This window comes from Papaver somniferum, chromosome 10, assembly GCF_003573695.1.
Source record: "Papaver somniferum cultivar HN1 chromosome 10, ASM357369v1, whole genome shotgun sequence".
Taxonomy (NCBI): Eukaryota; Viridiplantae; Streptophyta; class Magnoliopsida; order Ranunculales; family Papaveraceae; genus Papaver; species Papaver somniferum.
The window spans coordinates 148,412,322-148,430,649 of record NC_039367.1 but is presented as its reverse complement, the minus strand read 5'-3'; the positions used below and the strand labels follow the sequence as shown (position 1 = coordinate 148,430,649).

General features: G+C 37.4%; 1 protein-coding gene and 1 pseudogene across 1 annotated transcript; one reads left to right on the top strand and one right to left on the bottom strand.

Moving 5' to 3' along the window:
• The first annotated feature begins 11,146 nt into the window (after window positions 1–11,146).
• LOC113317518 (30S ribosomal protein S10 alpha, chloroplastic-like) lies at window positions 11,147–14,509 on the top strand. The gene is made up of 4 exons (XM_026565641.1): window positions 11,147–11,386; window positions 11,478–11,534; window positions 12,532–12,864; window positions 13,676–14,509. Exons 1-3 carry the CDS (start codon window positions 11,147–11,149, stop codon window positions 12,841–12,843), a joined length of 609 nt encoding a protein of 202 aa, XP_026421426.1. The 3' UTR covers window positions 12,844–12,864; window positions 13,676–14,509.
• A 227-nt stretch (window positions 14,510–14,736) lies between these two features.
• Window positions 14,737–16,706, bottom strand: LOC113316480 (annotated as a pseudogene).
• Window positions 16,707–18,328: the final 1,622 nt, after the last annotated feature.

Genomic DNA, 18,328 nt, shown 5'->3' with positions numbered 1-18,328 from the left:
AATTTTACTTGTCCTCAAGTAAAACAAAACTAAGGAAATCCTACCTATACCACTGTTGCTGGTCTCTCGATGGCATTTAGAGAATGCAATAAGCCTTTTAAACCACTAAGTGTCCCTAGTGGACGAGTTGAAGTCTCGTGAAGGTTTGCTTAGAACGTACCTACAAAGTTCTAGGACAAAATATAAGCTCAGATTCCATGAAATGTGACATGTGCAAGACAGTAGAAGCTCACAACAAAATGGAGATGTCAATCTAGCTATCAAAGGCACAATCCTAACACTGATAACAAATAAAGACATGTGATAAGAGTGTAAAGTGTATCCACACATGTGTAAAGAAAGATCGGATGTTATGACTACTAATCACCAAGAGATAGTTTCTCAGGCTAAGAACCGAGGTCGAAATCTAGCTAGCTGTCCGGACTTTACATGAATTGTGAATGAGTTGGAGGTATTTCACAATTACTCGCGTTGTACATCAATGACATACACCATTCCTTGCTTATAACACAAAAACACAAAAGATGATTCTTTACATGACTCTTATTTACATTGACTACTCTCTTTTATTTTTGGAACAAGAGAGGATGGAATTGATAAATACTTGATTTTTTTTTATTTTTTCTGATATTTTTCTGAATATATACATCGTTTTTTTTTTTTTTTTTTTTTTTTTTTTTAAAAAAAAAACATTATTTACAACATGGTAACTCTTTTGATACATAAGCAAAAAGAAACAAAAAATTACATGACACTTTGCAAGAGGTAGCCCTTTTTGATGCACCCAGTTAAATTCGATGGTTGTCTTTTTTAATGTAACCTCCACCTTCTATCCAAACCAACCAAAGAACAAGCTAGTCAAGTTTCGTTCAGTATTCTAAAGTGATTGGCAATCGTGACTTCCGATAGAACACCTCAAGGATGAGGCTATACATGTATTGGTAGATCATGCGCGTGCAAGTTTCTTATCACTATGTGAATTGTGCTAGAATCAGGGTGCCTAAATATCTAGACTAAGAATCCTTATGTTTACATACATGCACAAGAGTCAAAATTTCAAGGTAAATGAGCTCCATTTTTATGTTTTTTCAATTTTTTATTTTTCAAAAAGAGGGAGGAGTTTTGTTTTCAATTATAGCATGATATCACGATATCTACTTTTCACCCCTAAACCTAAACTAAACATTGTCCTCAATGTTTCTAAACATAAACATATTTATAACTTGGACATATCATAAGAACATGTTGAGTTTTGAGAGAAAGGAAAGAGAATACCCGATTTGACGAAAGAAAGAAACGAACTCCATTATTCATGGTTAGAATCCAACGTATTTCAGCCGTGATCGCCATGGAGTAGCAAAATATAAAGAAAAAGAAAAATAAAATTCCACTAAAGACTACCTACCGGATTATATACAAAAAATTCACTATATACATAAAGTCTAAAGAGTTGAGGATCAACCTAAAAGACAAAGTGTTGAAACATAGACAGTTTTAAAACACTAAAATTAGACTGAAATGAGAGTGAGAGTGAAAAACCAAATGAATCACCCCTAAACCTATATTTTTCAACAGGTTTACTTTTAAGCACAAAATCTTTTAATTTTAGGGGTTCAGAATTCACAAGGTCTAACTCAAAATGGACTTTTTGCGAGATGGTCAGAGAAATTAATTCCAACTGTGGATCTTTAAAAATGTTGTATTTTGATGCAAAATAGTCCAAAAGGACTTGGGAGGAACACAGTTCCAATCCTAGGTTGGGAATTTTCAGAAAAGTTGGTTTAAAAGTTTTGTTACAAACCAAATCTAGGTTGGGTGGAATAATCTCAATCTGTGACTTAGGAAAGAAAGTAGGTAATTCTAAGTTATTTTCATGTATAGGACCAATAGTACCAGCACATACTTTCCTTAAATCAGAAATAGGTGAATCATGCTCACATTCATCGAACAAAATATCAAGACCTAGCTCGGTATCATGATTGTCCGAAGTACTCAAATCAACATCAGAAGAAATAGCATATTGTGACTTAGGTATGGAATCAGACACAACTAATTAATTTTCAATTATAGGAACATTAGTGTCTACAGAAGATTCAACTTTTCCTATGTCATGCTCATCTTCACAGAAAAATTGTACAAGTACCGTATCAATATCAAAATCATATGATTTGCTATGAGTATTAGAAGAAACAACATTCATGAAGGTCGAGGGCGAGAAGCCATATGTTATTGAACCAAAAGGTTCCACAATATTTTCATGTTCTTCTAACATAACATCATTATCATCATAATCTTCAAAATCATCATCATGGTAACATGCATATTGGTCCTCATTAACAGTGGTGGTGTCATTAGTCGATTCATGTTCCTCTAAATTAGGTTCATATTCAACATCATTTACATGAATGGGACTAGACACTTCATTAGGGACAACATACATTTCCTCATGAATTTCCTCCTTTTGTAGGTGAAGAAAAATCTGATCTAAATATGCCTGAATTCGTGATGTAGATCTAGCAAAGTTTTGCTCACTGAGTCTGAAAGCTTCTGTGGTGGAGTCTAAATTCATGGGAGTACAAAATTCTTCATGTTCAAATTGTGGTGAATGGTACATGTGTGCATGGTCATTAGGGTTTATAAAAGATTGATCGCAACCCTCAAAGGATTGATTATGGTCCCAATGACTACCAGCCTCACAATTTGTGGGCATTTCATAATTTGGATTTTCATGGGATTCTCTAAATTGCCTATAATCATGCAAAATATAGCAATATTTATCAGGGTGGTCTAAACCACCACATAAGGTACATGCATAGATTTCAGGTCGTCTATGTGAACTAGATGCTACAGATTTCTCATGTGTTTGCATTTCTAAATCAGTGATCCGAGCCTCTAACTGATTCACAAGTGACGAATGTGTGACTTGGATATTGTCTAGATGTTCATTTTCACTCAATGGTGGATGATACATGTGTGAATAGTCCTTAGGGTTTGCATATTGAGGTTCATGACCTACAAAAGGTCCATAATAATAATCCCTATAAATATTGACATCATGGTCTGTGGGAGGCTCATAAGGTGAATCTTGCCCGTAAGCTTCTCTAATAGATTTATTCCCAGTGGCAGACCAAAATCCAGACATGTTATGTTTATCAAACAATCACACAATTCAAAAAGAGAAATAAGGCCCACACTTTTCAGTTATGGGTTTCAAAAATTTGGTTTTTAAGCTTTAAAGGTAAAGCCTATTTGGGATTTTTGGTTAAAAAGAGGGAGAAAAATTTTGGTTTTTGAATGGGAGAAAACTTTTGGTTTTAATTGGGAGATAAAAAGAAAAATTTGGTTTTTAATATTGGGAGAAAAACTTTGGTTTTAAAATTGGGAGCAAGCCCACATTGGTGGATCAATAATTTGGTTTTGAGGCCCACAATTCAGTTTAGGACAGGCCCAAAATTCAGTTTATAGCCCACAGTTCAGTTTAAATCAAAATTACAATCCCATGATACAATTTAAACAAGCCCACAGTTTACAATTCAGTTGGGTTTACACTTTAGTTTGGCTGAAGTTGAGCCCAAAGTTTAGGCTTACCCCTTTTTAGCCATTGCACAAACCAGTTGGGTCTTTGTCTTTGGCAAACCAATGCAGCACCACAATTCAGAATTTCTTCATCTCTTTTCTTCACAGCACCACACCACCTGTTTGAGGCACTGGAACAATTTTGTTCTGCTTCTCCTTCTCCTTGTTTTGCACAGCAGTTGCAAGTACCTGGTGGTTTTCAGAAGAGAGAATTAGTTCTCACAACAGCAAATTTCATGCATTCAAGATGACACTGCTAACTTAGCATACAACTCAGGCATTCACAACATTAAATTTCAGCAAATTTCACAGTTGACAGCACCACACCACATTCACAGCAACAGATTTCAGGCATTCAAGATGACAGCAGCACATTCAAGCATTCACAGTATGTTAAACTTCACAGTTGCACTTGTTATAGAACCAAAATGACCCAATGGTCAATATGCAGACTTAATGCTCAAGTACTCCAAGCAAATGCAGTAACAGATGCAGTTGTGGCAAGGACAAGACTGGGAAGTAGGCATTTACAGGGCAGGGCAAAGCTACAGACAATGACAAAATGAACAAAGCCACAGATAATGAGCAAATCCACAGATGCAGTGATGCTTTGCAGGTATGCAGGTGACAGAACAAAGAGAAAGCTAACACATATATACACAAGGTTACTTTTTGCTAAGTATGCAAATGAGGCAAACTATGTTACATGGCAGACTAAGCTAACACATGGCAGGCTAAGCTAACATATATATACAAACAGTAAGCCAAGATGAAGTAGAATGCAGGGAAAATGAAAGTGCATTGAAAATGAAAATGCAGTGATGCTAAGTTAACAACTACAAAATGGAAGATAAATTACAGCTAAGATGAAGTGGAATGATGATGTTATCAAACTATTACAAAATGACAGATCAAATAAACTAGTTACATCTAACACTATTAACAACAGAAAAACCAAAAATCTAACACATATATACAAGCAGTATATTAAAAATCAGTAAAGTGGAAGAAAAGAAACAATCACACCGCTACCGAGTCCCCGGCAGCGGCGCCAAAAACTTGGTAGGACTTTAAAGAAGCCTACGACTATGTCTAATTGCAAGTGCATAGTGTCTATATGCAACACAGGTCAAGCACAGGTCGATCCTCAGGGACAAGGTGGGTGCTAAAGTTGCTTCTAATGGTCTTTACTAACTGATTCTATGTGACAAAGTGACAGATAATGATTTTTGTGTTGTGTTGAAACACAACTGAGCTATTTTGGTGTAACTGAACTAGTGACAGAAAGTAAAGCTAGAGTGTGAACAAAACAGGAAAGTGCTAAGGTCCTTTGAATCCACCATTGACCTACACTATGAACTCAGCTGATAGCATCATTCTTGTCCTTATAGCAGGTAAGGGTGAAGATTCTAGTCTTCCCTTTTACCTAAGGTGTTTCACCAGTGGATGAATCAATCACAACTAAGATATCAATCCTAAGCACTAACTGTCTAACTAAAGCACAACTAATCAGAGGATTCATAACAGTCTCTAAGGCAAGAGTTGTGGTATAATCACATAGTTTTATCCTAACTACAATGCATACATGGCATGCACTATGAGAGCAAAATGTGACAAACCAAGATTGAAATTTTTCTAGAACAATTTAAGCATTCAAGAATCACACAAACAGCATAAATAACATAGTACAAAGCTATGGTTTCATCTCAACCTTAGCTTAGTGAACTAAAACATGATCAAATTATACTACTGGATGAAATAGATGAAATAGTAAAATTACAGAACACTAAGAGCGTGGTGCTCCGGCTAGCCCGGGCATACCCACACACACACAATACCATCTTCTATTTATACCTAAAATTAGGGTTCTTAACAGTTTCCCCCAAAATTCCTAATTTAGGGTTTACATTGAAAATTAAAATTAAAGCTCACACGTCTCTGCTTTTTTTTTCTCCCCCTCGACCCATGTCTTGTATTCCTTCTCTGCTACTCCTCCTGTTCCAATTGTCTCTTACATCGCCTCTGCTACAAAACCTAGTTCTCTCTTTCTTGGTTGTAGCGTCTTTGCGAGAAGCTGAAACTAAGCTAGAGAGAGTCTAGGGTTTATGATTAGTCTGCTGTGGTGTCGGGTGAAGGTAGTGATGGTGAAGCTCGAGAAGAAGGGGAAGAATGGTGTTGCAGGCTGTTGGTCGGGGAAGAAGGAGAAATTTGGGAAGAAGAGGAGAAGTCGATGGTTTTGGGAGAAGATATTTGGTGCTATGGTGTTGAGCGGGTGTATCAAAATTTGATGATCGGTAATGAAAAGCGTAGGATGAAAAGGTGATGGAGTGATCCAACGACGCGATGGAATGGATGTGGAGCGACGTTGGATGATGAGATACATCAAAATTGACGGCGAAGATCGGGGTTAGGTGCTATGATGTTAGACAGGGACTTCAGAGTTCGATGTACTCTGATGAAGCGACCGTTGGATGATGGAATGGATCCAATATGACGGCTAAAGAGAGAAGCGGGTTTGGGCTTAGATTTTAGGATATGGAAATGGGTTTGGATAAGGGTTTTGGGCCTTGGTTATGCCAAGCCCATATCTTCTTTAAGGACAATTCTTCCTCTTCAAGCCCACTTCTAGTTGATCCGGCTCTTGCAAACATCATTCTTCGCTGCCTTTCTGCGGGAGTCTTTGCCGTTTCTTTGCTATTTTCGCTCCGTGAGTTAACCAGGCTTTATTTAGTACCTAAAAATGCAAAATTAATTGAGAAAAGTATTTATTCTTGAAAACAACGAAAACACAGAATATGGGATAAAATGGAGCGTTAGTGCACAAATGATGAGTTAAATGCCAATAAAAAGGGGCAAATATATACAATATTTGGCACTCATCAATTTTCACGAAATATGCCAAAGGCCAGTTGATCTCCAGAGATTAGTAGAACTTGAAGTAGAAGTTGCTGAGACTTTGTGTATATTGGAGAGGTACTTTCCTCCGTCATTTTTTGATGTCATAGTGCACTTGACAATTCACCTAGCTCGAGAAGTGAGATTATGTGCACCTGTACAATATCGTTGGATTATCCATTTGAAAGGTATGCCAATTTAATTTATATTACTTCTGTTATTTTGGTTTCATGTAGAAAGTTATGCCCTTTTGTAGCTTAGAGATACTAATATTTAATTGGTAACTGTTGCATACGCGACTTTCCTAGGTATATGAAGATATTCAAAGAATATGTAAAGAATTATGCACAACCTGAAGCTTGTATAACCGAGTGTTATCTTGGAATGGAGTGTGTTAGGTATTTTGATATTCATAAGTCCCAAGCAGCTGAAACAGGAGTAAAGCAAAGGCGTAACTAAAACATTCAAAACGGTTCCACACCGGCAGCACGTCCTCTTTCTAAAGGTGTCCAAGTGCGTATGGATAGTGAGAAGTTAAAGATAGCTCGTAGATATGTGCTTTTTAACACACCCGAAATTGACCCATATATGACGTAAGTATGACATTCATGTTCATTAAAAATGGTCTGTCAGTTAATACTTCATTTTTTAATTTTACTTTTATCTTAGAATGCATATGGACGAGTTAAAATCTTCTTCTGGGAGGGAAATTACTAGTGAAGACCAACTCAACTCCATACAGTCTGACACATTTGCATATTGGATTCAACAAAAGGTACGTTTACTCCACTCTTAGTCAGATTATGCAGCTTAGTACAGTTTAAACACTTGGACATTTTGCTGCTACAAAAAACTACTACATAAAACGAAAATACGTGTGATTCTGTTTCATTCTGTCACTTGGAACAATCCATGTTAGGCACAACATCACTATATATCTAACTTCTCATGCTTAGATAGCAAATTTAGTTATATTCTTATGTCATGAGATTATACATTTGTAGGTTAAGATGCAAATTGAACAAGGCATGTCAGTATCAAACACGGTAGAATGGTTGTCATATGGGCCGTTAGAAAACTGCATATCATATAAAGACTTGCTAATCAATGGTTCTAGGTTTATTACGAAGGATGTTAAGAGAGTCACACAAAACAGTGGAGTTTCAATTGAAAGTATGTTTTAGAAGAAATTCTATTGTTGATTACAATCATATGTTTCAAATTCCAATATTCAAATGTGATTGGGCTCACACCAGTTTTGGTGTGAAGGTAGAAGATGGCTTTACATTAGTCAATTTAAAGCAGCATAAGAACCAATACTGTAGCAATCCATTCATTTTAGCAACACAAGCGCGACAAGTTTTCTATTCTCGAGAGTAAAATACATCTAACTGGTATGTGATGGTGAAACCACCACCTAGGGGTTTCCATGAATTAGAGGAATACAATGAAAAGCATGACACAAATTTCCAACCAGTGGATACTTCACCTCGTGGTTTACAAATGGATGACGAGAGCGAGAGCTACTTAAGAGAAGACGGTGAATATATCATAGTGGTTCCGACAAAGAAGAAGAACAAAAGGAAGAAGAAAAGGGAGTTCATAAGTTAAGTCAGTATAGTGTTTTGTTTTTACTATATTGAATTTTTGCTGTCATTGTCGCTCTTGTTGTATTTCCTTTACTAACACTAGTATTGTTCTTGCAAAATAGACAGTTAACAGCTCCATTTGGGTGCTTAATTTATAAAATGCTAGCTCTGTTACCTTTATAATGTTTGTTCTGAGTAAACACCCATTTTTAACTCCGCCAATGTAAATGATATATCATTTCATTGCCGGTCTCAATCCCGGATAAAGGAGGAGAGAAAAAGGGACATGTCAGTTGTTATGATTGCTATATCGGACCACTTAAAATATGCCTTGGTCTCATGTTGTGCATATTTGCTCTACATCTGCTTATATTCGTATATATATGCTCCCTCCCTTCAAACTTATAAGCTGACAATATACTTTCCATAATTCCCCAAACTTATTCATGTAGTTCATTGCAGGCATTGCTTTGCTTAAAGTTGATGGTCTTATATGAGCAATTACGTTCTTAGAAATGGACAATTTTTGCCAGTATATGATTGACAAATTCCTAAATGGGATTATTCTTTATTTCAATTCCTGAATTATGTGTCTTTGCTTGTGTAACATACATGATACTTCAGCTCTTGGCATAATCTAATTGTATCTGCTTGTATCTATAGCCATACATACAGGGATTGAGAGTTTTTCCTGTGTATCTGCTTGGGTCATTGAAAGGGAAGTTACAATTTGAGTTATATGGTTTTGGAAGGGAAGTTACATTTTTGAACTTAACCCTCTTTGGTGAGAAGAATGTATATGATTGTTTACAGAGAAGGCATGTATGTGATTGATTACAGAGAAGGATTCTCGCTGTTTGCGGCTCAGTCAGCTGAGCATTATTTTTTGAGCATTACATTTTGTTTTACAACACTTATAAAGGGTTGTCATAAAGACAATGTATTAAAGAACCACAAACTTGACAGAATCTGTGATAGTGTAGGATGGTTAATAGTGTAGATTTCCATGCCTGAGGCTCATGATCGAATCCTGCCAACCTCATTTTTTCCAACATTATATATTTTTACTTCAACAACACTTATAAGTGTTGTTATAGGTTTCTATTAAAAAAAAAGAAAAAAACCAATACTTATGAATTGAAAGGATGGTTGATGATCTAGACTTCCATGCAGTAGGTTCATGTTCGAATCTACCCTCTAACATATTTTTCATTATCATATTTTGGTTTTCTTCAACAACTCTTGTGAGAATTGTGATAGGCTAAGTCACTACCTATATGGAACAAAGTTGTTATAGCTAAATGTCGTCACAACTCTTTTGATTAAGGAGTTGTCGTTTGTTTTCTTAGTGCAACCCCTTGTTTCCTAAGGGTTGGCAGTGATGATGTACGACAACTCTTCCTTTGAAACCAGTTGTAAAACATAAGACTTTCTACGATGTTTAGGGAAGTGTTGTAAATCTCCAGTTGTAGATGTATATTTTTCCCGTAATGTATACGTCATGGATTTAATGTTGATATTACTTCTGCACAGTTGCTGCATCCTCTGAATAGTAGTGACATTTTGATCATCATTTATTTGACCAACCCAATTATCAACTTTGTATTTGTACACAACTAGAAAAATTAAACGGGTTTTCGTGAAGATCAGGTTCGCAAACCCTGAAGTAAGTATACCACCAATACTAAAAATAATATTGACGAACATTGTTGTGTTAATGAATCACCCGTTTAACAATTAACTAGATAATGAACCAAATAATAGAAAAAAGATTGTGGTTCTTACCTCCAATACGACCCAAAATCCATTTAGGCTATTTTTATTCCTACACACGCATTCATCGAGACTTAAGTATAACTTAATTAAAATTGCAGAACCCCTAATCATAATTTGGCGCTTTAGTTAAATCTTCTAAAAACTCGAGAAAACCAATTAATGCCACTGAGTTAGCATTGTGGAACATAACTTGGCCTAACACCCATAACTTAAATATACGTTCAAGCTCGGGATAATCGTCAACTCTGCTATTATCCATTTTTGCAGTATAACGCTTCAAAAAAGCCTTCAACTCATATGAGTGTAATATTGTGGGGTGTGGCTTTTCTTCAATATCATTTGCGTACAAGGGAAGTAGTTGTTTCCATCTTCCTTCTGATGTCCACTTTAATTTGTTAAATTGTAGTACATCACCCTCACATTTTATTCCTGTCAACGTATACAAATCTAACTGTGTGAACTCTAGAAACAACATGGTCATAAAATTAAAGTCTGCATCTAAACTAAAAATTGAATTTTAAAAATTAAAAATTTATATCTAAACTAAAATTAAACTATTGAATGTAAAAATAAAACTTACCACATCAGAAATCCTTGAAAAGAAAAAACGTATTTGCAGTATTCAACCGACGTTCTATCATAACTCGCAGAACTTGAGTCCTGTGGTTTTTGCCTTTCATGAAATATAAACGCTGCCAAGGATATCTTCGCAAAGACTGTTGAACAACCTCAGGAAAGAGCCCAAACTTCGCTTATTTCAGGCCACCCACCTCTTAGTGCAGGTAAAGTAACTCGGTCGGGATGGTAGGTAATACACCAGGTCCAACTAGTTGCCTAACATTTACGAACTCTTTTTCTTTATCCTGGACCCAGACGACATCACTATCTGCTGTAGATTTTTCTTTGTCTTTTTATTTCTTTTTCTTTGTCTATTTGTTTTCATACTCATTTATAAAAAAAGTTAAGCAAAAAATCGCTATGATTTGCTCTCTAGAATAAGGAAGAAGAAATTTGTGTGAATGAAAACTGAAAAAAATGGTGATATTAATAGTAGAGCACCGACCCAGATCGATGGAGTCTCGATCACTGGCGGTCGAAACTAGACCTCGCGACCTAAACTCCACCAGGCCACCCGGCATGGCATATGATTGGGTTAGCCACCCCCATAGAAACCGGCCTGAGTGATGCCAAAACGGGCCATTAATCATCAAAGCCTTCTGGATAGACCAAACAACAGATCCTAGGCGGCCCTAACCAAAAATCACAAATAAGATCTCTACTGCATTTTCTTCTGAATAATTCAGGAAAAAATGGCTTCTTCTTCTTCGACCCTTAAACCTCTCCCTATTCGTCCCTGCTCCAACTCCACGCTTTCCTCAAAATCCCCCAAACCCTCAACGATTCACTTCCCTTCAAATATCTCAACACTCCCATCTCTTAAATCAAAGCCTTCTTTTAAGGGTTTTGCTTCCCCAGAGCTGCTTGACACTTTAGAAGCCCTAGAAAGTTTCACTGAGTCCTTAGACAGAGACAGTTTGGAAGCTATTAAGGTGGGTTTTGTGTTTAAAACAATGGGTTTTATTTGTTTAGATTATTGATGTTTGGATTTTCATTTTGTTGTTTTTGATTGAGGTTTTGTAGGTTGCTGGTGGATCTGAAATTCATGGTACACCTAAAATTTCCATTGAGGATGATAAGGTTGTGCGTGATCCTATTTTCATTCTTTTGCATTTTGAATTATTGGGGTTTTTCAATTTTTCCTCAGTAGAAATTATTGTACTCTATTTCAGTATCAACACCCAATGACTGCATCTACTAGTTCCGCTCTTCATTAATCACTTTGTAGAAGCACCTTCGTTTAGACCAGCCTCTAAGTAATTGTGCTATAAATGTTCAAATGATGTTGTTAATCTCTTATGGAGGGCTTAGGAGGTTTTATGTGGGTAAAATATCACATTCTGCATTGAGTCAGTTTGGAAATTGGCTTATTGAAGTTTTATGGATCAATCAAATCTGCCAAAACTTGTAAGGAGGCAACTAAGTCCCGTCAAGCCTAACCTAATTGTGTTTGAATTTCTAATGTCTTAGTACTTACTAATTAGGTCATTCCACAGATGAAGTTTAAACAGTTTTCTATCCACGAGGTTGTCAGCTTCAGTGTTTTAGTTTTCCTGTCGGGTAAAAATGTAAAATCATAGTTTTGTATTAGCTAAGCAAAGCCTGGTAGTAGTGGTAAAGGTATTTGATACAAAACAATAGACATATTTTAAAGAAATCCACTGTCATTGACTCATTGACAAGGGGAGCCTTCTGTTAGCATGAATTACAAATTACTAGTAAACCTTTTGGTCCATCCGAAGGGTTGTTCTTCGTAACTCCTCATACTCTGTATCTTTTTGACAACCATGTCAAGCGAAATGATACCGTTGCATACCTACTGGCCATAATTCATATGCTGTAAATCAGGTAAATAGGTTTGATTCTCTTTTACTTTTAGGTCTTGGCCTTGCTCAGATGAGAAAGCATGCCATTTCAGCAATTTATGTTCAACCTTATTGAGAATCTTATCCGCAGCTTATGTTTAATTGTATTTTTGGTACAACTGTAAGAACTGTCTCTATATGAATGCCTCTTCCCCTCTTTGGGTGACATGATTTTGCTATATTAATCAGTGGGAGGTTATTTCTGTTTTCAGATGAAACTGACACCGAAGATTAGAATCAAGCTAAGGTCTTATTATGTGCCCCCAATAGAGGAATCGTGCAAGCTGATCATGGATGCAGCAAGAACATCAAACACGAAGACCATTGGTCCTGTATATCTACCCACCAAGAAGCGGATTTATTGTGTTCTCAAATCCCCTCATGGTCACAAAGACGCAAGATTCCATTTCGAAATCAGGACTCACCAGCGTCTCATCGATATTCTCTACCCAACTGAACAAACACTAGATTCATTGATGAGACTCGAGTTTCCTTTTGCAGTTGATGTTGATGTCAAGTTGTGATCAGAGACTGCTGCAACTTGGGTGAGAAACATAATCTTAAATGTTTTTTGCTTTTGTGTTCCGAAATTGCATGTTCTTCATAGTAAGCCAATAGTCCCTTGCTTCAATACATTTTCAGTACTTTATGGAGTTTTAATTGAAAACATGGGTAGAGTTTGGAAGGCCCACTTAGAATCTCAATATTCAAAAATGCGTCATTAACATTCTTAGAAGTTGAAAAGGTCGTCTTTCTAGTCTCTGCGTACAAGAAATCAAGCATTCTTTAGTTTATGTTTTTTGGTTCTTCCTGATCTAGGTCCCATTTTTTAATTCTACTTAAGCATACTATCTTTGAAGGATTACTACTTTACCTTCCAACATTTAATTTTATTCGGAAGATTGAAACTTTCTAACTTGAAAGTATAGTAGATAATTGCTCTGAAGTGGTTCAAAGCTGGTGTTGATATTATGCTCTGAGCATTCCTAATTCGATTTGATGTGCATAGTTTTGTGTGTTTGCTTCTGGCTTTAAATAATATCCTAAACAGTCACAATTTTTTTCTATATGACGGCAAGAACATGTTAACAGGGAAGCTAGGGAAGTGAATGATCACGGATCAATTTTCCTTATCCCCACTGACCCGTCCTTGTCCTGTTTGCTCTACGTGTAGTTCAGTTTTGCTAGTACTAGTCAAACCGGATAACAGAGTGATATATGATATTATCTTATCTGTTTGGTAATCTAGTTTAACAGAACCAGGTGGATTTATGACATTTTCTAGTATGTCAAGGCATATTTCAGCTTGGTACCTCTTCATAATCTAATTTCTTAGCCCTTTTTTGGATTCTGCAGAAGCAAAACACCAATTCACTACAGAAACTTGCTAGGGATGGCTTCTTTTTAAGTTCTCGCGTTTTTGTCAACTGTACAACTCTAACACATGGTACGTGTTTAGTGATATTAGTGAGGTTATAGTTGAGATAACCTGTAAGATTACCGAGGACTGAACCACTGATAAAGATTAAGGGCAAAGATCCAGACAGGGTTAGAGCTTGAGAAGCAAACCAATCTAATAGTTGGTGAAATTGGTGTGTAATTGGTGGACCATCCAAGAGCTGCGAAGCCCATACTTGTGTAGAATAATGAAGATTGATACCGTTCTTTAGAGTGTCATCTGAAAGGATCGAGTTCTGGGAGGAGAATCTACAGATGACAGAGATACTGGAATCCAAGACCCAGCAGCTTTTTGAGCGGTTTGACAGTGTGGAAAAGGGTTTCATGGGAGTCAGAAATTTGAGGCTGAGTTGTTGGAGCAACGTCAGATTTCCTGTGCTGCAAGATCAAAGGTGAAAGCAGTTGAGGGTGAGCTGAAGAAATCAGATGCGCAGCTGATTGGAGCAAAGGATCTGCAAGAGAAACACTAAACTGTTGACAATTGGCTTGATACACAAACAAAGGTTTATGCCAATTGATATCTATAAATTGGTTATGTTCATCTCTAGCATTCCAGGGGACTGACTGAATGAATCTATTACATAACATCTGGACACCCTCAGTCTGTTTCTAAACCTTTGGCTGTTTCATTTTTGGGGTTATTCTCAAAATTCCTAACCTGTATTAATCAAAGGGTTGTTTCACTTCAAGCTTGAAACATACTTTATATAGAATTAGATTAAATTGCTACAAGAATCGAAATGCCTGTGAACTTCATATAGAATTAGAATAAATTGTTACCTGAATTAAAATGCAGTATTCCTATTCTGCAAAACCAGTGAGTTTTACAGTTCAACTTATTTTGAGATGGATGCCAACAAACTACATTACAAAGGCCATCATAAGGTACTTCTATAGGACATCCCTGGCTCTCAGCAGCTCTTTTGCTTAATCCCATAGTGGTACGAGCCCATTGGTCCTCACCGCCGATTTGGAGAAAATTTATGATGCATCTCAAGCAGCTGATCAAGGGTCACCAGTGACCAACCTGCTTCTGTCTTTGCAAAGACCTTTTGATTTAAAGAATCAACATATATACTTACGTTACCAAAGCCATATATCTGGAGACCATCATGCGACCTGCCAAATTTTGGTTTAAACAGCAGCTTATGCTGTTGCGCATGGGCCTCAATAATTTCTTTCAAACTCATTTCGGGGAGCTCACTCATACTGTCAGCATGACTTTCCATGGTGGCAGCAGCTTGTTGTTGAGCATAAGCTGCTGCCTTTTGTTGAGCCTGAAACTGCCTTTGTTCAGTCACACGTACGTGACTAATGTTGTCTCTTCCCCGAGGTTGTGTTACCTCCATACCTTCAACAGCCTGGTTCATCATGTCCAAGCCTATGTCTAACTGATACCTTATCCGATTATTGGCCAACAGTTCTGGAGCTTCTGCGGCAAAAATTTGTTTCCAACCCAAATACCATTGCGTAACTTCTTCAAAATTTGGATTTGAGCACAACCAGTGATACAGAACCTGTTGCCATTTCGGGAAGAATCCCATCTCTAACATTGTTACCATATGGCGACTCGAAATGGCAGTTTCCCAAGACATAACCCAACGGAACTCATCAAGCTTCTGATTAGCTGGATTCACCTGAAACTTCAGTAATGCTTCTTCCAATTTTGGAACTATAAATTGAACAGCAAGTTTTTCCCAACTATCAGGATCGAAAACCTCTTCCAAGGAGACAACATAGTATATGCAGACGCATCACTCGGGTGCCAAGCATGAAGCACCTTTCCCAATTTAAACCGTATAGTGTAATACAAACTCTCCAATTTCTGTCCCAAGAGTGGCAGCCATGGATGCACCCAGACATGGATCGCAACCGTCTCCTTTTGTGGATCCCATGTCTCCACAGCGTTAGACAAGTTCGGCATTATCACATTGTCCAAAACGCTCCGCATAACTGACGGTGGAAGCAGCGACTCCCATGTCTCCAAAAGCTGAAGCATGGCTCAGGATCCTTGGGATCCCATGTATTAGTGCCACAACTCCTTATAGCAGGGAAAACAACTTCCATTACCAACTGGGTGTAATAAGCTGAAACATCATCCGAGTAATCAAAATGGATCATCTCCCTGTAACAAGTTTTTCCATGAAGCCATCAGCTGCAACCCATGTAATGCGTTTTCGAGCGGATTCCATCACTGGAACACTTTGAAAAGTAACGGCAGTGCATATGAACATGCAATGCAAGACAAGTTAGATAACCTGTACTCGTCCCTGTAACATATCTGCAAATGCATTCAAAGCGACTCTACGTTCAAAGTACCCATCCCATGCTCCGCCTCTATACGTTCCATCACTGCAACTATTTCCTCCATGTTACCAAGCTGTTTCTTCTGCAAACCAGCGTCCTTTCGGAGCATTTCCTTCTCTAACTGTAAACTTGCAACTGTTCCCTTCTCCATCCTAAGATCCCTATCAATTTTCTCAATATCATGCTGAGCCAAATCTAAAATCAGTTTGATATTATATTGAAGTTCTGGCATGTGATTGTCACTCTCTTTAAGTTTCTCTTCTGCATTCAAATTCTCCAAATTCGTCAAAATTCTAACCTGCGGACCTCTCATATCAATAATCTTTTGACCAACTTCAGAAGAACCACCATCTTTCTTGCTCGCCAATAACTCTGCAGCAGTAATACAATCCTTGTTCTTTCTTTTTGTGCGATTCTGTTTCGACCACCGTTTCTCATTAAACACCGGAGGCAGTGATTTCTTCTGTACGAAATTCTCTTTTCCGATTGGTTTCGCCGGATTCTTTACTTCTTTATAATCATTATTAAAACCTAATCCCATATGCTTGGCTCTTAATGTAACTTGAATTGGATCTACAATACCTTGTCCATTCTTACCTAAACCACCTCCTTTATAACCCATCTTCTCTAATAAGTGTTAGTTATTGAAGACTAATTAATTATTTTCTAAAGATAGTCGTGGTTATTTAGGGAAGGGGTTTCCTAAACCGTTTAGAATTCTTGGTGGCCAAGTTTGTAACCTATATAAATAGGTAATTAGGCCTTGTAGAATGTGTGCATTGTGTAGAAAACGATTAAGAGATCGGTGAGAGATTTCTTATATAGCTTTTAGGGCTAAAGCTAGGGTTTCATTGTGATAGCATATTGGTGAGGAACAAGAGACAAGGTTATCGTCTCGGGTAATTATTGCGGTGTAACCAAGGGTTTGCTGGGATTCACACGACGCTGTAATCGTTTTTTCTTCATAGAGTTGGTGCAGCTCAAAGTGGACGTAGACAATATATACAAGTTGTATGTATTGGTCGAACCACTATAAATCTTGTGTCTTGTGAGTTGATTTATCTTTCTCGTATTATTATAGTTGCTTGTGCTTGGTTTAATTATTATTCATCATAATATCTCAAGATCCGTTATTCCGCGGTTGCCAGTGATTATTCCCTAAGAAAATCTTGACAACTGGTATCAGAGCTCGGGTTAGAGCTTTAGGGTTTATCATAGTATGATTGGAGTGGGAGTTATGGGTGATAATAACGAAAGTACGGTAGCTAGGGTTAAAGTTTTTAATGGGAAGAACTTTGCATTTTGGAAGTCTCAGATGGAAGACTACCTATATGAGAAAGACCTTGCTGATCCATTGGGTGGAGTTCCGGAAAAGGGAGCACGCAAAGACGATGAATGGAAAACTCTTGATCGCAAGTGTGTAGCCGTGATCCGTAGATGTATAACGGTACAAGAGGAAACTAGTACGAAGGATATTATGGATAAACTTGACAAGTTGTATCAAAAGTCATCAGCCTCGGGGAAGATTATGTTGTGTGAACAATTATTTAATCTGAAGATGCAAGAAGGCGAAGCGATTTCAGCACATCTTGGGAAGTTTAAATCGATTATTTCTCAGCTTTCAAAAGTTAGTATTATTTTTGATGATGAAGTTCAAACTTTACGGTTGTTTTCGTCATTACCAAAGAGTTGGGAGACTGCAAGGACAACCATTAGCAGTTCTGCAGGGAGCAAGAGGTTGAAGCTTGATGATGTGCAGCAAAGGTTGATCGCTGAAGAGGAGAGAAGAATAGAACAAGGATATGTTTCTAGTTCTTCAAGCTCGGATTTAAGTATGCATGATGAAGATAGAGGAAGGAGTTCAAATAGGAACAACAACAACAAATCCAGATGGAAGTCTAGAGGGAATTCTAGGGGAGATCTCAATTTCGATCTAGAGGTGTTGTCGAGTGTTGGGCATGTAAGAAAGTAGGAAACTTCAAGCGCGATTGTACGAAAAAAAAGGGTGCTAATAATGGTGGAAACAAAGGTAATCAAGAAGAAGTCAACGTAGTTGCAGCTCCAGAACCGGTGAAGGTCCTTGTTGATAACAAGAAGGTGATTACGGAAGGTTTTCTACTACTCTCTGAGGACAAGCAAGATGAGTCTTGGATTATAGACTCGGGAGCTTCTTTCCATGCGACAGGTGATAAGAGTATTATGATCTCTTATAAAGAAGGATACTATGGCCAAGTATTCTTGGGC